This window comes from Dasypus novemcinctus, chromosome 14, assembly GCF_030445035.2.
Source record: "Dasypus novemcinctus isolate mDasNov1 chromosome 14, mDasNov1.1.hap2, whole genome shotgun sequence".
Lineage (NCBI taxonomy): Eukaryota > Metazoa > Chordata > Mammalia > Cingulata > Dasypodidae > Dasypus > Dasypus novemcinctus.
Genome location: NC_080686.1, coordinates 25577712 through 25600974, shown reverse-complemented (window position 1 = coordinate 25600974; position 23263 = coordinate 25577712). Strand labels below are relative to the sequence as shown.

General features: G+C 40.0%; 1 protein-coding gene across 2 annotated transcripts in view; it reads right to left on the bottom strand.

The window, feature by feature from the left end:
- Positions 1 to 1332: 1332 nt before the first annotated feature.
- Positions 1333 to 23263, bottom strand: part of NKAIN3 (sodium/potassium transporting ATPase interacting 3) — a 702972-nt gene continuing 681041 nt past the window's right edge. The window contains exons 6-7 of one of the 2 annotated variants that reach the window (XM_004463919.5): positions 21920 to 21990; positions 5693 to 11284 (exon numbers count right to left, since the gene is read on the bottom strand). In XM_004463919.5, coding sequence (XP_004463976.2) covers positions 11231 to 11284; positions 21920 to 21990 — 125 coding nt within the window. In that variant the 3' untranslated portion in view covers positions 5693 to 11230. Of the gene's footprint in view, positions 11285 to 21919; positions 21991 to 23263 lie in introns of both variants that reach the window. The other variant, XM_058275571.2, reaches the window with a different exon arrangement.

The following is a 23263-nucleotide window of genomic DNA, read 5'->3' as shown; positions in this document are numbered from 1 at the left end:
AGATAATTAGAATTGTGTATAAATTAAGGGTAAATAAGATTTATCACCAAAAGCACAAGCAACAAAAGAAAAGAATAGATAGATTGGACTTTGCCAAAATTAAAAACTTTGGTGCATCAAAGGATGTTATCAAGAGAATGAAAAGACAACCTACAGAATGTAGGAAAATATTGCAAATTATATATCTGATAAGGGTCTATTATCCAGAATATAGACAGAACTCTTAAAACTCAGCAACAAAAAGACAAACAATCCAATTAAAAAATGAGCCACCGAGGGTAGACATTCGTCGAAAGATATACAGACGGCCAAAAGCACATGAAAAGATACTCAACATGGTTAGTCATTAGGGAAATGCAAATCATAACCAGGAGCTACCACTTCATACCCACTAATATGGCCATAATAATAATAAACGACAATGGAAATTGACAAGTGTTGGCAAGGATGCGGAGAAATTGGAACACCCATACATTGTTGACAGGAATGTAAAATGTTTTAGCTGCTATGGAAAGAGTTTGGCAGTTCCTCAAAAAGTTAAACATGGAATTACCATATGACTCAGTAATTCCACTCCTGGGAATATACCCCAAATAATTGAAAACAGAAAATTGAACAGCTATTTGTACACAAATGTTCATTGCAGCATTATTCATAATAGCCAAAAGGTGGAAATAACCCACAAGTCCATCAACAGATGAATGGATAAGCAAAATGTGGCACATCCATACGATGGAATATAATTCAGCCATAAAAAGGAATGATGTTCTAATACATGATACAACATGCGTGAACCTTGAAAGTAAAAGAAGCTGGACACGAAAGCCTATTTATTGTATACTTCTTTATATGATACATTCAGAATAGACAAATCCATAGAGACAGAAAACAGATCAGTGGTTGCCAGAGGCTGTGAGGCGTGGATGATACGGAGTGACTCTTAGTGTGTGAGGGTTGTCTGGGGTGATAAAACATTTCTAGAACTAAATAGTGGTGATGGTTGCATACCATTGTGAATGTACTAAGTGATAATGAATTGTACATTTTAAACTGGTTACAATGGTAAATTTTATGTGTATTTTATCATAATAAAATAATTTATAAAGAGTAAATAAGATTTAAATAAAAGGCTAAGGAGCTTTCTTATGAATAAAACTTGGGAGTTTCAGGGTGGATTTTACTGTAGGAGCTAATCTACTGGAATAGTCAGAGATCTTTTTTGTTTGTTTCTTGGTTCTCAGTTTGGTTGTGGATTGATGAGGTTGTCAGGTAGCAGAGTTTTTGTTATATAAGTAAAGTCTCAGAAACATTTGAAAGGCAAGCACAATGTTGTTTTTTTTTTTTGAGGTCTGTTTACTTGTAATGGCAAATATTCCTTAGTGTCAGATTTAGAAGGTGTCAGTGGGGGCGATACATTTCTACCACAGGATAAGAAATAGCTTTATTATTCTGCATCAGGCATTTTGCTTCAGGAACTGATGTAGATATTAATACTTTTCACTTCAGATTTCCCCCTAAGGCTTAAAAGTACTTTGAAGTGTTAACACCCAGATTTCCTTTGAGTTTTAGGGGATGACAAATGGAATATCTATATCTTTAAAAGAAAATGAGACATGTGCTTATTACAGTTATTGCTAATGCTAATAATTATTCTGGCATCCTGGATTTTCAGGGAAAACAATGAAAATTCTCCATTTTATTAAGATGCTGTCACGATGGCATCATATTTATATATGGGGGAATGTGAGGCTCAGGCAGAATGAAATCAAGGAAGATCGATGGCCATGGGCCCTGAAACAAATGAGGAAAGAATAAAACAGGAAAAGGATTTCACTTTCTCAACTTTTCCCTGAAACCACTACCCAAACACCCTTCTTGACAACAATGGATGGGACCATCAAGCCTTTGTGGGCTGAGGAACACAAAGAAAACTTCATAGAGGGTTAATTGTCTCTGTTTTCTGGGTGAACTCTAGGATATTTGAGTTCTGTAATCAACGGTCTTTCTCTGTGATGTTAAAAAGTCCAAAAACCAATCATCTGATTTGCTTTAATCTACCACGTTAAACAAAGGATTTAAAATAATAAATAAAATGGAGTTCATGGGCTTTTCATGCCCTATAGAAGCACAGTAAGCTTGCCTCATGAATGGCCTGAAATTCCATTCTGTAAAGATATTTAACTTGCTGTGCTATGCATTATATTTTGCTTAAAAATGGCCTGCACAGAAAACTTACTTTCTAATTTAGAGACATGGCAAAAAAGAAAAGGTATAGAAGAATCTAAATAAATATTTATAGATATTGGTTGAATAAATGGATTAAATATGACAGTTTATAATAATAAAATCATAGTGATTGCACAACAATCCAAATTCTGATAAAGTAACCAGAAAGCTGATTAACATTTCCACATACACCACTCTCTTTGCATTATTATCTGAATGCAATGGTAACAATTGCAATGATTAGATTGCTAGTTTCATATTAGAGATGCCATTCTAGTAAACTATTTTATAAAACTTCACTCAACAACTGCTGTTTTAGGATTAAAAGAGATTTGGAAGAAAGGAAGCTATGTGAGGCAGTTAGAAAGTGACTAAGTAACTGTTTGCAAAATCATTTCTTCCGGAACAAACTCCTTAGTAGGGACTGAAGTCCAGCAGTTAAAATAAATGATCTGCCCAGTCCTTGGCAAGAAATCACCAAGAGGCTGGAGTAGGAGACACTGAATTATATTTAAACCATGGGCAAAGAAAGAAGAAGGCAGCTAGGAAGAAGCTGCTCTGCTTCTTGGGAAGGAAAGAACAGTGCCCTGAGGTCTGCGTTTTATTTGCCTCAAGAAGACAAAATGGCAGGATGGAAGGGGACGTTCTCACTTAGACATAAGCAGAAGGAGGGTAAAGAGGCAGCAACCCTTGGCCAGGGCAGAGCACAGGAGAAAAGGTGTCAGGTGCAGGCAACAAGCAAAGGCCTCGTTTGTTTGGGACTGTTATCAGCTGATGGTCATCAAATGGAGAACCAACGGGACACTTGGTAAGCCACAGCAACTCCAGCCTTCGTCCCTGCAGCTGTAATCTGAGCAGAATTGCTGAGCTCCTTTTCGTTCTAAAATTTTATCTTGTAGAGAAATAACACATTAAGCTAGGCTTCCTAGTTCTTTTTCACTTTCACTCCCTAAAATCATCTTCTACTAGTTATTGCTTAAGGGAATGAGTCATATGGCACATTTTAATGCAATTATTTAGTGAAAGGTATACTCAAGTGTAGAAGTTTGTGTGTAGATGTGTGCGCACAATATGACTAAATCTAGCAATCTTTGTTTAAATTGCCAGTGACAACTACCAGATTTGCAGGCACAAGGTGTGACGAGAATATAACGAACCTTTTCTAGTGACTGAAATCACTTAATGGGATGTTGTTTAATAAGTATTACTCAGAAGCACTCTGTCTCTCACCCTGTCTTACTCTCTCTTGCTGTCTCTCTCTCTTACACAAATACACTTGCACATACATGCACACACACACACAGCCACCCTAGGAGGAAAGTGTGCAATAAAACCTAATTACAACAAAATGCTTTGATTTCCCTCAATTGTATTTTTTCTTAGGGAAACAGACTATTAAATAGTTAAAAATAATCATACCATTCTAGCCAATATTATGTTCTTGAAGAAAAACAGGAAGGCTAAAACAGGCCTAACTTTTACTGAGAGGAAATAACAGAAAAGGGAGGACAATATACTTTTTACTTATATATCCTGCCTGACTTTCCTAAGCACTGATGCTCATTATGTGTTTGTTGAGTTAAATAACAAGAAAATAATGACACTATTAATCAATTCAGAGAAAAGGTGCTGCCAAAATAAAATACTTGACATGTTATGAAGAATTCATTTATTTTGTAGCAGAATAGTGAGGACAAAGCAATATGTTATATTTGCTTGTGAATTTTAGATTCAGTTTCCAGAGAAGGAAAGCTAAAACACACTTTGCAGAATTATGGGAAACATAGAAGGATCTAGCACCATAGATGTTCTTTTTCTTATCACTGAGAAAGGAAACATGATGAGGTAGAAATTCTCTTTTCACAGAATCGGTGACTAAATTCCTCACAGTACTGAAGAATGTACATATACATATTTTTTCTATAATGTGTTATATTTAAAGTAAATTAAAATCCTCTTCCAAGAAATTATGACAAATAATTAGTTTGAACTCTGCAGCAGAGCCTGTTAAGCATTCTTCAATATATATTCTCCTCTTACTACTTAGAAATGAAGCCTCTGATTGTTAGATGGGGATAAGATTACCCAGAATAAAGCGTACAATTCCCAGCATTTCTAGCAGCTAAATTTGGGAGAGGACCAAATTTTGGTCTATGGGATATAAGTGAAAAGAGAAAGTGCAATTTCCAGGACATTTCCTTAGAGGAAAGAAGTGACTTTTTTTTGTCTCTTTTTCCTTCTTCTCAGCTAAATACAAAAGCAATAGTTGGAACTTTGGCAGCCATCTTGACAATGGCATGATCTTGATCTTGCCAATGATCTTGACAGTGGCAGCAACAAGATAGAAGGAGGGCCCTGAGCCTCAGCAGAGTTGCAGCACCTACAATCCAGTTCATTGGACTTACCCAGGTCAGCTAACAAGGAAGTGAGGATGATCAACCAGCACACCAAGGAATCGAGAGTCTACAAGTGCAAGCAGGAGAATCCTATCCATCAGCCATGTGACCTAAGCCCCATCTCAATTTAGAGGTGGAGAGGGCATTGCCATCTCAGGGTTCTCAGGACGGAAGAATAAAATATGGATTAGAGTGGACTTATTGGTATTCTACTATAGAATTATTGTGGTTCTAGCAATGGGAGAAATTATATCATTGATGTGGAGACAGTGACCACCAGAGCTGCTGAAAGGCAGGGAGAGGGAAAAAGAGGTGTGATATGGGTGCATTTTCTGGGACTTGGAATTGTCCTGAATGATATTGCAGCAACAGATGCAAGACATTACATATCCTGTCATAATCCACTGAATGGACCAGGAGAGAGTATAAACTACAACGCTGTGTAGCAGTGCTCCAAAATTATTCATCAAAAGCAATGAATGTACTACACTGATGAAAGAAGTTGTTGATAAGGGAGGATTGGGGAGTGTAGGGAATGGGGTCTATGGGAACCTCTTATATTTTTTAATGTAACATTTTGTGTGATCTATGCATCTTTTAAAAAAAAGGAAAAAAATGATTTAAAAAAATATATGTATATATAGAGAAGGAGCCTGGGTTCCTGTCCCTGGGGAACCCAAGTCCAGCTCAAAATTTTGGAAAATGAAGAGAAAGAGACCTCTCTTCATTTAAGCCATGGCCATTTTTCTTTTCTGTCACTTGTGGATAAAACTAATCCTAACTAATATACACTGACAGGTTTGTTTGCCAAAGCAAGTTCTATGAGAAGAGCTAGATAATTGGTTTCTTCAAACTGTTCTGAAAGCTTAACAAATCTGAAGAGGAAAGGAAAAGTATGTCCTAATTGGAAAATGATTTGATATATTTAGTCAATCAAAGAAACACTTTAAGGATTTATACTGTGCAAATCCAACTTAAGTGGATTTTCTATTTTGTAGTCTTCAAACCCTTTTTCCTTTCACTCTTTTTTCATTCCCACCGTCCCTTTTTTCCCTTCTTTCCTTTCTTCCTTTTCTTCTTTTCACTTAATTTAGTTCTTGAGTTTAAGCCAAAGCCTATTTTGAATTATTAAAATATTTCAGTTTGCCTAAAGTTTATCATTTAACACAATTCTTGCTCTTTATATGCATGCTCAAGTAAGATGATCCTTATTCTACCAGATACCAAACATTTTTTTACAAATATCCATGTTTATGAAGCTTTCTCTACCTCTGGAAATGGAATTTCAAATTTGTTCTTAGCCCTCATCAAAGAAACTGATATTTATTAGGAGGAAAAAAAGAGATGCTGCCCACCCATATTTGAACTTTTCTGATTTGGTTTTTTATTACTTTTATTCATAAACACATTCTTCTGATATTTCAAGTACCTCTGTCTCCCTTCTGCATTGTGCATTGTGAGGTACTATAAGCAGTAATTTTCTTTATCATTCTATTTTTGGACATATCATGCTTAAGTTGTGGATCTGTTTATCACAGGGATTTGACTATGTTCTTAACACACTTTGACAGACCTTCTAAGAAGCAAGATTTCAGATAACTATTAAATAGGAAGGAAACAAGAGAAACAGACATTTAAGATGTCTAAGGTTAAAAATATCAATAATTTGTATTTTTCTCCTACTTAATTTAGCTACCATCTGAAAGCAATTTAACTTTGGGTTACAATGTCAGGTTAGAACATTTAAATTCTAAGCAACTATAAACTTTTTCCTAGTTGCGTACTAAAATAACTCAGAAATGGTAGAAGAATATTTCTTTTAGGAAATAATCACTAGACTATTCACTCTATATGGTGTCCACATATATCAGACACCATACATTTAAAAATTAAGTATAAAATGAATATCTGTTTATTCTCCACAAGATTCCTTCCTAATTTGTGAAGACTGAAATGAACAATTTTAGTTTTTTTGCTTCTCAATTTAGCAAATAATCACGATCGTTTTCCTCAGCTTGGCAATGCGTGTTATTTTTGGTTCTAACGAAGACAAATCCCTTTCAATCAGGAGTGTCCCATTCTTTAAGTGAGATGGATGGCAACCTTGCCATTCTGTTAGATCCAGTTTCTTGATCTATACTTAGGTCTATAGGAAATAGCAGGGCTTACTTTTCTGAGGGGAAAAAGAAAGAAGTCCATATTTTGCTAGGACAAGATGTCAAGTTATCTTCAAAACAAATGAGTCAATAGCCTCCCAGATTTGAAGTAGCATGGGCGTATGTTTCTGTTTCAGGGAAGCATATTCTCCCATTATTTGATAGGTGGAAGGTAAAGATGCTTGGGGACATGTTAGTTTAGTGCTCTGCCTATGAGATGTTTGAGATTTCTCTGATTTAGAGTTTCCACATCCCAGGAAGAATTTTGTCCTCTGAAATTCTCTAATTCTCCTTGCAACTCCCCTGCTTAACTTCTGCTAGCTTTGGAACAAGACTGGAAGCTGAAATAAATAAAAGTTAAACTGGGTAGCATCCTGCTTTTTGTGGCTCCACATAATGTCAGCAGAAGTCACTTAAAAAAGAATAAGTCACCACACAAGGCAGAAGGCACAGCCTGTGGAAGGGTTGGCCAAGGTTTACAAGATATAATCACAAAGTGGAACAAAGAGGAAAGGACACTGCTTTAAAATTTACTTTTAGGTTAGCACTAGAGTCTAACTGTCAGTGGATGTCCTATCTTCAGCTTTTCCAAGACCACTACTTGAGAGAGTTCTTGAATTCAGAGATGCAGAATCTCCTAGCATGATGGGATGCTGGCAAATGAGTACAGGGTAAGTGATATGTTGATTTGCCTTACTCTAATTAGGCACACATTTAAATATGGAGGTGCTAATGTTGGCAAGAACATATATAGAACAAAGATGCCTTTGTAGAAAGCACCACTGGAAGATGAAAAGTGGAGAGTGGATTCCCTAAAATAGGAGGCAAAAACTGCAATAACTGGAAATGCTCACTCCTAAAGAGAAGCAATGATGAAAGTACAGCATTAAATTATCTAGATAGATAGGTAACTTCCTAGTGTACAACTCCACACTTCTTTTTATCCCTTTGTCTTAAAACAGAGCCTCTGAGGAGTAGCCAGGAAGACAAGAGTCTTGGAGAAGGAAAGAGGGAAGTAGAAATTGTGGGAGATCTAGCTAACTTATTTCTGTTGAGTGGCAAATTTTCCAGACCGTTGAACAGTCATTATGGTGTTTATTGAGAATGGGGATTAAAACAGCTATAACTCCATTATTTAAGTAAAGAAAGATGAAAAAATAAAGCACATATAGCATATTAATTATTTGCCTACTTTAAATATTTATAGGAAATCAATAACATGAAGATTTACTCCTCAAATATGTTATTTGCAGTTAGGCAAGATCTAGGACACTGCAGTGCATCTTAGAAATGTGCACATCCTGCAAGTACAGGGGCAATGACTAGTGAAGAAGGATAGTCCATTGATGGGCCCTTGATATTGACGACTATGCTTTTGAGCCTTTTGCTCTTGAAATTGCAACTTAGACTAGTGTTGTAGGGTGCCTAAGAGTTACCTCCTGAGAACCTCCATGTTGCTCAAATGAGGCCACTCTCTAAGCCAAATTCAGCATATAATGCATTACCTTCCCCCCAGCAGAGGACATGACTCCCAGGGATGAGCCTCCCTGGCACCAAGGGATAACTATCAAGCACTGACTAGTAATGTAACTGGAAAAAGGCCTTGAATAAAAGGGGGAAAAGGTAAAGACAAATCAGTTTATATGGCTGAGAGACTTCAAAATGAGTCTGGAGATTATCAGAGAGGTAACACTTATGCATGTCTCAGCAGGATCTCACAGACAGCCAAAGTAGATACTACCCCAAATAGTGGTGCTCTCGAGGGCTCTGGAGACACCTGGGTCCTACAGTCATGGTCGATAGTTCCAGAGTTTGGTGCCTTGCCAGTGGGTCCTACTTTGGAGTTTATGCTCCCAAGTGACAAAGTTGGACTCAGATGTGACTTCTTTACACATGCCTCTTCTGTCCCTTTCAGTGAACCTATGGTTGGCACTGGAGTTGGTGGGTGTGTGCCTAGGAGACTTGAATCTCTGGATTGTCCATGTGCCAGCTGGGCTCTGGGCCTCAGCGGAGCTGCAGCACATACTCTTCAGTTTGTTGGACTTGCCTGGCAGGGAGGTGAGGATGGACTACTGCCACAACAAGGAACTGAGAGAGTCTTCAATTGCAAGCAAGAAAGTCCCATCCATCAGCCAAATGGGATTGAAGCTCCCTTTCAATTAGAGGTAGAGTGGGCATCACCATCCCAGAATCCTCAGGACTAGGTAATAAAATATGGACTAGAGTGGATTTATAGTATTCTACTATACTTATTGTCATTCTAGCAATGTAAGAAATTATATTTTTGATGTGGAGATAGTGGTCACTGGAGTTGCTGAAGGCAGGGAGAGTGAAAAAGAAGTGTAATATGGGGGCATTTTTGGGACTTGGAATTCTTCTGAATAACATTGCAAAGTCAGATACAGGACATTATATATCATGACATAACCTACAGAATGGAGTGGGAGAGAATGTAAACTACAGTGCAAACTATAATCCATGCTGTGTGTCAATGCTCCAAAATGTGTTCACCAATTGCACTGAATGTACCACACTAATGAAAGAGGTTGTTAATGTGGGGAAAAGTGGGAGGTGTGGGGAGTGGGGCATATGACAATCCCTTATAGTGTTTTATATAACATTTTATGTAGTCTAAGTATCTTTTAAAAATAAAAAAAAACATTGAAAAAAAGAAACATTACACTTGTCAGTTTAATAAACACTTATATTTTTAAAAAAACTCATGCTAAGATGAAATCATAATAAAATGTTAGTAGGGCACTATTTTAAAAATGTTAACCATGTTTTTGTGTGTGTGTGCGCACTGAAATGACAGTTTTAAATAGTAATTTTAGCCTTCTGTATTACTGTTTCTATGTTTTTTGATGTTTCATAGATTTTCTCCATAAAAATGGTCTGTGTTAGTTTTAGAATTTGAATATAAAAGTAATTTTTAATAGAAAAAGATCAATTTTGGTCTGTATTATTTCAAATCTCTTAAGCATGGGCAATTTTTTGTAAATCATTTTTTAGGACACTGAGGAATTGGTTGTTCTCCTTACTTGGTGTGTTAGCAAGAGCTCTAGATAAGATTCAATGGATTGTTCTGGCATTACCTGATAGTAGCTGCCTCTTACAATGGTATAGTGCTGTACAGCTTACAGGTTTTTTTTTTAAACATTTTTCATGTAATCCTTACCTCACCCTGTGAGTTAGGATTGTAATTCTATTTTGTAGATGAGGAAAACTCCAGAACCAAGATGTCAAATACTGCCCAATGCCGCAGTTGTGGGCTTGTGACCCCCAACACAAATTATCACCCTCCAAGTTCTCTTTCCCTTGGCCACACCTCTTCCTCCTCTATGCAAATTCAGGACTCTGGACAAGGCCACCGAATGGGCTCAGCTTCAGCTCTCTCAACTGCGGAACGGTCAGTTGGATTCCCTGACCTGCTGCAAGGTTCCTGCTAACTCCTCTTCATTTTGAATGTAGGTTTATTCAGAGAGATGAAAAGTGATGGGAGTCAGTGTGGTGTAAGCTGACCAAAGGGGCAAATCCAGAGCTACTGAGTAAAACAGGCCTCCGGAAAGCCCGTCGTGGTTGCCATATGCTGGGAGAAATTGGGACAGATTGGGTTGCGTTCTCCTTTTGAATATCATAAGAGTAAAGCTCCTTATTGTGCATTCATGGTTGTGATTTCCATCCCCCAAGCCTACAAGCTGCATGTTTAGGTCTCACAGCACTGTCAGGAATGGGAGAAAGAGTAGCAAATATGAACCTAAGAGATACCCATATTTCTTCCAAAAGGGAAAATTGTTCTAACAATCATTTCACTCTTCTATATGCCCATTATACATAGTCTTTGCAGAACACAGATAGAGCATGATAACATGCATGAATCTGAAAATTTAGATTGCCGTAACATTATTTTGAGTTTTGGATAACTGAGAACAAAGGGTGACTTGCTATTTTGTCTTGTGGTATTGAAAAATGACCCATTTTAGTCTGAAAGCCAGAGCCACCATTTCTACCCATTTCTGAGTGTTACAATGTCTACCATCATGTCTAGCATCCACAGGTGATGTCTGCTATCACAAATCCATCAGGCATAGAATCACTAACTGCATCAGTCAGCAAGACTGACTTAACATCTTAACAACACACATTGATATTTCTCTTAGAATTGACTGTAAAAGATTTTCACAGAATGTGTTTCCCTTTTGCATGCCTCACATTAAATATTGTTAAAAAATTAAAAACCAATTTTTTTTTTACAATTTACAAGTATTCATATAAGAAGAAGATGACTAAAAAAATACCCACCCAAGCACCTACAACTCATCTAGCGACAATGCTAATAATACACAGACTGTGACCGAAGAACTCTGTGATTCGTGGAAAAGCAGGGAGGCACAGTCCAACCACTGGAAGGAAGGTGAGGCAGGTCAGGTCCTGTCCATGGTGCTTTGCTTCCTAAGCCAAGTTCAGCAGCCGCATTTCAGAGTCAATGTCATTACTTATTTCGACCTACAATGGAAAATAGGAATTCCTTTTAAATAAGTTCAAGACGGAAAAGTCAATTCTTTTTCTGTTCATTCGGGCTTTTCAAAATGCAATAAAGCTTTTGGTTATGCCTAGTGCTGTCTATGTTTATCACTGTGGCAAAAAGGAAGCGAAACCTGTGTCCTCTTGCATTTCAGATTGGGGTGGTGGCAGTTGGGTGTGACTATCAGAGCACAGGCTTGGTTTCCTGGGAGAGAAGTGCCAACCATACAGCCAACTGAGGAGTGATGTAGAATTATTGCAATTGCTTGCAAAAGGGCTAAAAATGACAGTATAGTATTTCATCAGCCATTTCCAAACTACTGGTCATAACCCCAGGCTAATCTTTCCATAGCATTCTGTTGGTTGACTTCTCAAGAATCCTCAAAGTCTGGCTTTCTTACCAGCTCACCATTGATCTAAGTCTCTTACATAAATCCCATCCCCATGTCCAGTCACCCTTGTCTCCATACATTTGACAAAGTCTCTGCACAAACTTAATTCTAGACTAAGCAGTAAACCTCAACCCCAACACAATGTCCAGTGCAGTTGACATGTAACAAATATTTGTTGAACGCTTTTGCTTTCACTGTTTCTCTCAGGGGCAAAGTCTTAGCGAACCCAAAATCTGACTCACCTCTGAAGGTTCAGCTGCGATTTCTTCTCCTGTGTAAAGAATTCCACTTCTACCTCAGCCAACAGTGCATTTTCAACCCAACAGCCACTCTTATACTACTAGCTGTACCACTTGTGGAGTTAATAGCATCCAGCTTCACAGTTAATTGTTCTCTGATTGTTTCATGCGGGTCTGTAAACTTTCTTCCTTCAACTAAATTATATAACCATTGGACCATTAGGGACTTTGTTTCACACATTTTATATCTGCATCTAGCAACTTCTTGTCCATTAACTCAGTTCACTGGCTCTCATTGTGGCTTGGAATGGCCTTTTTAGTCAGACTTTGAAATAGTTTAAAATAATTTCCAAATCTCCAATTTCACTTTTTGGTGGCTACTCTTCCCTCAGTAACTTATCTTCCCTCCTCCGCACCTCAGGAACCAGAGCCCTTCACTTCTCTCACTTTCATTCCATCACATTCTCTTAGATCTATTCCTATTTCTCAATGTCTGTTCTTCTTGTTCTTTTGCATTTTGATAGATAATCAAGCTGAAAGATAAAGGGATGAGATTTGAATGGGGGAGTTTCACAGTTTTATTCAATCTTCTAGTTAAAAGGGAGTTTCAGAGTCCAAAAGTTCAGTCATCCCCCCAATAGAGGGGCCCCTTCGAGGGTGGGGAAAAGGCCGAAGGGGAAGGTGTTTTTATTTGTTGCTTGGTGGGTGGTAGTGTTGGTGGGGATATGGATAAGTTCTAGATATCTACTACAGTTATCTTCAATGTCAGCCCTGCTTCTAGTTAAGACTTTCTGTTTCTGAGATTTAACAACACGGATCAATGCAGTAGTGGTTTAGCTTGAACTTGTTTCTACAATGCAGGTAGGACTTCTGGGAGTGTTATTTCAGGCATGGGGAGGTATGTCTGCCCTGGTGAGATCATCCCACACATTGGCCCACAATAGCCGTAGAAGGGCTCCTTAATCTGCCTTTTCCACAGAGGAGGACATTTGACTGGCTCTCCATTGGAAAAAGACAATGAAGCAACTTTAAATGGTAGCATTGAAAGGAAAGCACATTGGAAACCACCCTGTTTAGGTTTTATTATCAGATTTATTTTAAAAAATCAAACATACATAGAAGTAGAGAAGTATTATGAACCTCCATATACTCATCACTGAGCTGAAACTAAAATAAAATTATGCAAATTGAGTTTTGTCTAGCTCCCACAACTTTTTTTTCCCCTAGAGTATTTTCAAGCAAATCTCAGACATGATGTCATTTCTTTCATCAGTACATCTTCCATGCATCTCTAACTCTATTGGTTCTTAACCAGGGGACATTTGGCAATGTCTGGAGACATTGTTGGTTGTCACAATTGGGGGTGTTGTGCTACAGGCCTAGTAGGTAGGGGCCAGGGCTGCTAGTAAACATCCTGCAAAGCACAGGACAGCCCTCCACAACAAGGAATTATCTGGTCCAAAATGTCAAAAGTATGGAAGGTGAGAAATTGCTCAACTGACACGGAGTTTTCTTTCTTTTTAATTTATTCATTAGCACACCTATCAAAATTGACAATTTCTTAATACCATTTAATATCCAGACTCTACTCACATTTCCTTGACTGTCTAAAAACATTTTATTACATTGTTTGAATCAGTATCTAAACAAGGTAAACCCATTGTATTTAATTATTATGCAGCTTAATTCTTTTAAAATTAGGAACAGCTTCCCCTCCTTTTTACCCCCCTTAATATTCATTTATAAAAGCAATTGGGTCATTTGCCCTATGCCATTTCTTACCGTCTGGATTTGGCTGATTGCTTTCTTGTGGTGAGATTTAACCTAATCTGCTATTCATATGTCTCCTGTATTATCAGCCCAAGATTCAGGTGTGACTTTACCGCACAACACCTCATGGGTGGCGCTCTTTGTTTCTAACTGATCACCTCTGGAGGCATACCATGTCTGGTTGTCCTGCTTTGAGCAAAACTGTGATCGATCAGTAGGTCCAGGTAGAACAAGTTGAGTTTTGGATTCTTAAGATCCTCTCTTTCTCTCTCTCTCTCTCTTTTTTTTTTTGACAAGTTTGTAAATGTGTTAGTTGTCCTTGAGTACCTGCCCTGAAGGCAGAATGGAATCTGTTTCAAAGTGTGCCTTCTGATAGACCTCTAAGTTGCCTCTTTCTCTGTGACCTTTATATGACGCTCTTTGGGTCCCTTCTGTGTGTGTTTGTTTTCCTTTGTGTATTGTGCATCCTTTCCTATGTCTGGCTTTTTCCCCAAACCAGCCATTACATGGGAGTCAGACATGTTTCTTGATGTGGATATAAAATGAAAAAAATTGTTTTATCATAAAATCTGGTTTATGTCCATTGCCTTGAATTCTGAAATCAGAGGATACTTTCTCTTGGACATGGGAAAATGAAATTGTTTTACGCTTGTGTTGCTCTTGATTAATTTTCTTTTCTGGAGGGGGAAGAGGTGGGCCATATCCCAACAGCACTGCATAAATCTCTTATTTTGCCCTTTGACATCAGCGACAGGTACTGGGCAAAGTTCTGGGGTTCTAATGATGTGGGCTATGAGTGGAAGGCTCTTTGTCTCTTCAGAGATAACTAAGTTGTTTGACTTGTGGGTGTGGAACGGTAAGAGGCTGTAGTCCTGCCCTTAGGGACTGGCAGCTGCTCCAGTCCCAGGAAATGTTTAACAATGCAAGGGCTATAAACTTTAAGTATTTAGGGGAAATGCAAAAACCAAATACGCTAAAGGCTTATCTAGAATGTCTGGAGTCCATGCTAAAAGCTTACCTAAGATGTGGAAGATATATGCTAATTGAAGCCTATTGAGAACTGAAACAAAGGGACCATTTGGCCTTTCCTCTCTGTATAAAAAGACGTTTGAAAATCTTGTTCAGGGCTCGGGATTCAAACTGAAAGCTCCCGAGTCCGGCCGGCCATCAATAAACCATTTTTCCTTCTCAAAATCATTCCTGAGTCCTGGCCTCTCTATACGCAAATAATTGAACTTCTCTTAAATTCCACAACATTAAGAGAGACAGAATTAGCAGCTTCCCAAAGGGCACCGTTGGGCGTGGGGCTTTCTCCTCTGGGAAAGGCTTCAGGTGCTTCAGGGGAGGAGGTCCCCCGAGTGCGGCCGAGGCCGGGTGTCTGACAGCGGGTCCCTGCAGAGCCTCTTGCGCGGGGCCAGCCGTCCCCGTTCCTTCCTGCGGAGCGCAGACCGTGCGAGTCTGAACCCCACGAGGGAGGGAACACAGCCGTTTGTGGCTGCATGGTCGAAAGGCTGCAGTCTAGGGCTAGTTGCTACAGAAGCCCCTGAAAAGGCATGACGATTTCTTATGAATGGATCAAAAGGTGCAAAATGCCCGTGATAAAGGGAAAGACCGCCAACGCTGAGGAGAGAACCGAGCCTGAGCGCTGACTCGGTGCTGAGCAAGACGCCACGCGGGGCAGCGCGTCCCTGCTCGGCGTCCTCTAGGAGCCTCCCAGCGCCTCGCACTCTGCACTCCGCGCCCTTGACCCAAGCGCCGAGTTAAAGCCTCCTAAGCGCCTTCCATTTCCGGGACCGGTAGAGGCCCTCAAGGACAACCCTGATGCTCTTTGAGGGGAGCAGCCCCTGCTCTGGGTAACCTTGGAGGACAGAAAAATGCCGAATTTTAAACAGCCTGGCACTCGTTTAGAGAAATATTGAAGTGTGAAAGTCAATCAAGGTCACATGAAAAGAGGATCAGGACAGTAATTTTATTACTTTCAGGTGCCTCGTCCAGAAAATGAGGCTTGATGGGGTCAGTGCAGTTTGGGGACTCCAGATGCCTTCTGCTTTATTTTTAAAGATTTATTTATTTATTTACTGCCCCCACCCCTTGTCTACTCTCTGTCCATTCGCTGTGCGTTCCTCTGTGTCTGCTTGTCTTTTCTTTAGGCTGCTCAGAGACCTGATCCCGGGATGCGCCGGCATGAGAGAGGGGTGCTAAATCTCTTGCACCACCTCCGCTCCCTGGCCTGCTCTTATTGTCTCCTCTGTGTCTCTTCCTGCTGTGTCATCTTGCTGTGCCAGTTCTCCACCCAGGCCAGCTTGTCGCGTGGGCCAGCACTCCTGCATGAGCCAGCACTCTGCCTGGGCCACTCTCTGCTCAGACCAGCTTGCCTTCACCAGGAGGCCCTGGGAATCGAACTGTAAGTGCAAAGTGGCCCGGCACCAATTTAGGAGGACACTGATGCAAAACAGCTGCTCTCAGGGAAGGGCAACTAGAGGTGCACCTTTGCCTCTATCCCACAGCATGATACTCATCAGAGGGAGGTGTCCTCTGGACATGGGAAGTTAGAGGCAGAAAACCAGCAGGGCACGAACAGGTGGGAGCTGACTGTAGCGGCCTGAGGAGCCAGCCTGAAAGGGGAGTTACCCACTTCTTTGTGTACTTAGTTGCAACAGCAGCTGATCAGTCAGCAGTGGCCACAGAGCAGGTAGCCCTTTCCAAGAAGAAAAATGAGCCTCCAGCAAAGGCAATCAGACAAATCGAGATACCAGAGAATAAGCAAGTTCTCATTCAGAAGTCTTAGAAAAAGTTTGTCTGAAAGGGATGGGAGAAGCTCAGGGTAGCTTTTATCATCATGTCTTCCTTAGCTGCAGTCATGTGTAATGCTTCCTCGTGGATATTTCTAATCAGCCTTCTCTACCTCAATTGCGGAATTTGGTTCTGAAATTCCTTTTTTTTTGATAAATTGCTTGGTCTAAATATTCTGTAAACTTTGTATCACAGTAATGTATATTCGACTCAAAATTTCCCATTTTAATTTTTATGCAAAGAACTACTGCAACATGGCACTTAAATTTCCCACTATGCTGTTGCTAACCATACCAGTTAACGATTTGGACAAACTTGCGGGTGATTTCATTGCTCACTTGATGGTCTCTGAAATACCATCTCTCTTTCCTAACTGTGTGGTGGGTGTCAAGCCAGTTTTCCTCCTGAGGGGTAAATCTGCTCTTGGGAGCCCTTCTCCCTTGGGTGCTTCTGCTACCTCCACCGCTGGCTGCTCGGTTCTGTTTTCAGGTGAGAAGAATAATCTTTGTTCTTTCTCCTCATGAAAGGTAGTAGCAGTGTTGGGTTGGGGGCCAGCGATGAAGGAGGTTCTGGCAGAGACCCAGGTAAAGGCATGTTGGGAGTTACACTCCCCTCTCCAGCAGCCATCACAAGATGATGGCCCCAACACAGTCTGGCTTGTGCATCACCTATCCCTGAGCCAGACCCTGTGGACCCTCAAAAGAAGTATTTCTATGGCTCTAGGCATGAAGAGTGATGTTGCATAAATGGTGGAGCAATGGCCCTGAGGGTCTCTTAGCATCCCCATTGGGAGCTGTCAAGACTTGTGACCTGTGTGAGAATCTGCTGCCTTAGAGGCTTGCTCACTCTACGTGAGAGCTATGCCAAGTGTCAGATACAATGGTCGCACCTGGCAACTTTGTCTTCTGTAGAGTGGCCAAGCGAATTAGCCTCCGTGCCAGGGACACCCGTTTGTTTTTCTTCTACTTTTGACAAACTCCTCAGCATCTTCCCAAATTCAGCTCAGGTAACACCTCCCCAGTGAGGCTCTCCCTCCCCGTGTGTTGGGGATTGAGTCATGTTTCCCACAAAAAGTCTCGTTCAAGTCCCAAGCCCTGGCCCTGTGGGTGTGAACCCATTTGTAAATAAGACCTTTGAAGACATTATTGGTTAAGGCATGCCTGAACCGAATGAGGGTGGGTGGGCCTTGATCCAGTATGACTGAAGTCCTTATGAGAAAAGAAATTGGACACAGAGAGAAACCATGGGGAGTAGCCAGAAGCTGAAAATCAACAGAATCTGGAAGAGAAAGGAGTAGATGGCTTCAAGTGCATTGCCATGTGACAGAAAGCCAAGGAACCCCAAAGATTGCCTGCTAGTCAGAAGATACCCATCCTGAGAGGAAACCAGCCCTCTAGCCTCTTAAAGCAAGAGCCAATCAATTCCTGTTGGTAAGCCACCCCATGGTATGGTATTTGTTTGAGCAGCATAAATTTGCTTTGAGGACCTTGTTTGGTAGGTCTTCCCAGACCCTTAGCTACTGGAAGTCAAAGTTCACTTATTATTTATCTTTACATCCCTGTCACCCAGCACAGTGCCAAAGTAGGCACATTGTAAGTAATCAATACATGATGGTAAATTGAACTGAACCAATTTATTTGATCAGTGCACCGTGATAGTTTGATGTCATTACTTTAAAAGGAAAGAGGCAAAGCTTGAAACAGCAAGACTATACATAAACTGCTTCATACCTACCACAACCGAACCCACAATAAATACACAAATTTATAAATGATTAGACTGTGGATTCTTGAAAGGCTCAATTTTTGATTCCAAGCTATGACACAATGAAAACATTGAACTAAGGCTTCCTGTACAAGTCTTCAGTGTTGCCTGTCAAGGGACTGTCTGCTTGTCTAGGATTGAAAGCTGCCTGTACTCATACATACCTGGAAATAAGGTAAGGCTTCTCCTGATGCCCTTAATAAAGTGGCTTCCTCATAAAACCTGGCTTTGTCCTCCGTGGAGATAAAAGTAGCTTAATGAAAGTTAAAAACCAGCATTCATTCCCTGCTCCAATAATTTAATATAAGAGATTGGAATTTTCTCTGAGCTGTTGCTGCCTGGTAGTTTGACATTGCTGAGCTGTGTACAATGGAATCCAAAATAATGGCCGTATTAAAAGAAATCAAGTAGACAGAGTGATGAACACTGTGATATTTGCATACTGGTGGGGAGCATAGGTGTTGGACCTCTTAAATTGTTTCATACAAGTGATTTTAATTCAGGTTTATTTTGATCTTTTGGAGGCCTGCCGCCTTCATGGTTGAAAGGCATTCCATATTTCATCTGACATAATAGCATGAAATAGTAATATTTCAAAGCGGAAACTTGTTCTATTGCTTTCTGCAGCCTACAGTTTTTGCTACATTCAGGTACAAGGGCGTGAGTTCGGCAGTGAACAAGGTTGTTGAGCAAATCCTTTGACAAAATAGTAGAGTTGATCAGAGCCTTTTGGGTGATCATAAAGGAAGTTTTATGTGCTCTTGATTCACAGAGCTGGAAGGGACCGTAGAGAACATAAATCAAAGTCATTTGCTCCTGGACCATGCCCCAGAAGGACCCTTTGACGTACAGAAGTGTGCAAGTGTCCATTCTTTAAAGCGATTCCAGAAAGGAGAATCCATTACCAACATTAATCAATTGCCGTTTTTAATAACCTTTCCTAATAGAAAGATCTTATTTATGGCTAACCAACATTTTTCATCTTGCAGTTTCTCTGCTGAGTTATTTTTTCACAGTGGAGATGAAATAACTCATCATCTTCTCATCACATAACAAGCACATGAAGACTCCAAGTCAGCAGCAGACATTGATTCTGTTCTTTCCTCACTTCAAGAGCAAGGGTTGTCTTTATTATTCTGACAATCCCCTCCAGGTTCCCCAGATCCACGTAAACTTTTGGAGAACAGCACTTATTGAGTGCTCAGTAGCGTTGAGTCATGAGGCGGTAGCTGCCTGGCCCTGGACTTGTTTTGTAAGGTGATTGTTTTGCCAAACAAGATTTGCTTTAAGAAACCAGGATTTGTTTAGACATGTGAGAGGTGTGGTGCTGGTTTGGGTAGGCTGTAAGCCAGGTTTTCTTTAGATGATTCTGCTAGAATAAAATTAATTCAATTCTTCTTCAATTAATAATTTTTTCTCCCTGGCTCATGTTCCTGATGAATTTCATTTAGTTCGTCTTTTTCTCCAGATTTGAAAGCGCTTACGCCTCTGGGTATATTAGCAATAAAACTCTCAGCTTCTTTCAGTCCCCAAGTTGTCCTTCAAGAGAGGTAGAGGAGCCAGGGCAGACTTCTCAGGGCACCGACCCCAAGAAGCCGAGTGGGGTGGGGGGTGGAGGATGGGCGGTGTTACAGATTTGCGAAGAGCCCATGTGGCAAAGAGGCAGCGAATGAAGCCTTTCAGACATGTTTGCTCTATGAATTTAGAAAATAAATTGTTTAGAACTGTTTTCCACAATTTACATGATCACTATGGAATTACAGAACATTGGGCTGAAAGAATGGGGAGATCGCATGAGCAAGTCTACATTGTTAGGGAGGGTGATACTTTATCATCCAGGAAAGAGCCCAACTCCACCCTTTACTAACAGTAGGTCTTGAGGAAAGTTGCCTAATGTTTATTAATAGTGGGAATATTAATTAGGACTTTAGAATATTTTCATGTGGATTGAGTGTGATAATGCATGTAAAGTGTCCAGCACATGATAACTATTATTATTTTATGGTGTCATCTATATGCTGCTTAGAATTTTTTAGGAATGGAGTCACTATATCTAATTCCCTGTTATAGTATTTTATCAGTCAGATGACTAAGAGCCATTCTTTATTCTTGTATCAGTCAGAGTTCTCCAGAGAACCAATAGGACACACACACACACGCACACACACATATGAGCTTTATTATAAGAAATTGGTTTAAGTAATTATAGAGATTGGCAATTCCAAATTCCATAGAGCAGGCTGTAGGCTGGAAATTCCAGTGAGAGTGACAGTGAAGTCTTGAGTCTGAGTTCTATTTTTTTAAAAATTTATTTATTTACTTTTCTCCCCTTCTCCCCCTCCCCCGCCCCTGGTCCCCAGTTGTCTGTTCTCTGTGTCTATTTGCTGCATCTTCTTCGTCCGCTTCTGTTGTTGTCAGCGGCACGGGAATCTGTGTTTCTTTTTGTTGCGTCATCTTGTTGTGTCAGCTCTCCATGTGAGTGGTGCCATTCTTAAGCAGGCTGCACTTTCTTTCACGCTGGGCTGCTCTCCTTACAGGGCACACTCCTTGTGCATGGGGCTCCCCCATGCGGGGGACACCCCTGTGTGGCACGGCACTCATTGCGCGCATCAGCACTGCAAGTGGGCCAGCTCCACACGGATCAAGGAGGCCCGGGGTTTGAACCATGGACCTTCCATGTGGTAGACAGATGCCCTAACCACTGGGCCAAGTCTGCTTCCCTAGTCTGAATTCTTTAGGCTGGAGCTCAGAAAGAGTAGAAATTGTCATCTTGAGGCAGAATTCCTTCTGCTCCCTGGACCTCTCAGTTCTCACTCAAAAGAGCTCCAACTGCTTGGATGAGGCCCACCTACATTATTGAGGATAATCTCCTTTATTTAAAGTCAACTAATTATAGATGCTAATTCCACCTGTGTAATATCTCCACAGTGGCAAGTAGGTCAGCACTTGATGCAACAACTGGATACTATAGCCTAGCCAAATTAACACATAAAATTAGCCATCACAACTTTCAACTGACATCTGTCATTTTATGTGCTTTTTTGTCATTGTTGATTTCCTTCCATATCCTCAAGGGACATAGAACACTTGCCTTGAACTTGTTACTCATATACCTGAATGTAATAATCACTGATTATCTAGCTGTCATTCTTTTCTAGGCATGGTAATAGGCAACTTTACGCACACTATACATACATACTCCCACTTAATCCTCCCCTATCTCACATAAAACCTCATTAGAGATGATGGAACCAAGTCTCACTGACGTCAAGGACTTACCTGGGTAGATCCTGGGTTCTTGCCTACATCTCTTGTTCCTTCCTACTCTGCAAAGCTGCGCCCAAAACACATAACCATTCTTCTGCAGACTAAATAATCCCCCCACCTTTTGTTTTCAGTTTGGCAACCAACTATTGACAAGGAAAATAAAATAAAAATATAATTTTAGAAATATAAATCATGTTACCTATTTCAAATCCATTTAGGAATGAATAAAGAACAATGATGATGTTGGGTTACATGTGAAAGGTGTGTTTTTAAATATGAGTGGGAAATTAAACTGATGATTAGTAGAAGCATGTCCAAAAAATTTCAGGTTTGGTTAGTTTTGGCCATGTTAGAAGGATTAATATTTTCCGTATCATCACACCTTTACTTACAGGTTTAACAGGCTTTAACTCAACATGATCCTGGTAGAAGGAGTGTGTATCAAGTCCACCTATGAAATCAACTGAAAATATAACACAGCCCAATATAAATAAACATGGAAATGAAAACTACTTATAACACTAAGTGTTTAAAATGTAATACACAAAAGTAACATTAATAAAAATACCTGTTTAGCTTAAAAATGGAAAAATATATATCTAACAAAAAACTACTACTAAAAATATCAGTGGTCAAAAATGGGGAAATTTTAAGAAAAACACAAAGTTCTTGAAAGCTTAGGGATGGAAAAATCACAATTGTTCTTGGTTTCTGTGCAAAATGAAATAAACTAAAGATTAGATTGTAAATAATATGTTTGTCCTTAGGCATACAGATATGCCCTTTCTCCCTATATATTAAAAGATATACTTTTCTGTCTTGTTGCCAGAATCCATTTTTTTCCTTAAGGATATTTATTGCCTCATTAGGAAAGCCTCTGAGAAGTCACAATCTATTTCCGTCTCTTTTGTCTTCAAGCCATCCCTGAGAAATCAGTGCCTGCCTTTTGCACAGAAGGTTTCATCTCCTCCCTGGTATCATGGTAATTGACTCACAGCCTGTATAAACTCACTAGTCTTTGAACTATGTTTTCTAATTTCTTTCTATTTTGAACAAAGCCTCAATATTTCTTTTCCAATCATAATGTTCATGGCTAATCTTAGTCTGTTTGACTTGTTTTATTTTCGTTATCGTCCATTAAATGACTATTTTAAACCAAGGTTTGCTTGTATTATTGGGCCCCAATGTTAATAGTTATATTGGCATATAGGGACACTGAACTCTAAGGAAAATCTGGTGTGTGTGTGTGTGTGTTCAGATTCATAGTATATGAACATTGCCTCGTATCCTCAGCTAAAGACAGGCCTTTCACTGAATTGTGATTTAGAGGGAGATAAATTGTCTAGAAGTTCTACTGAAGTCTTGACATATTCTGCCTTTGATCACTCCCACTAATACTTGACCACGCTATCCTTTTTCCTTCTTTGGAGAGGATGAGGGGCAGTTACAGCGTCACCAGATCACCAGGTACACACATGGACTTAGGAGGCCTGCAAAATGCCCAGAAACCAAAAGGCAAGGGACATGCCCCTGGAGACTTGAGATGCCCCAAACCTGCCCTTTATGTACCAGGTCATACAAATTACCTGGATGCCACCTAAGGGGGAGAAGTAAGAGGGAAACCAAATTTGAGACATTGCAAACATTTTCCCAGTGAGAGTAAGACATGTCTAAAAGGACCACCAGAATGATCAGACTGGAGTAAATTTTTAATCCAATTAGATATTTAACCAAAT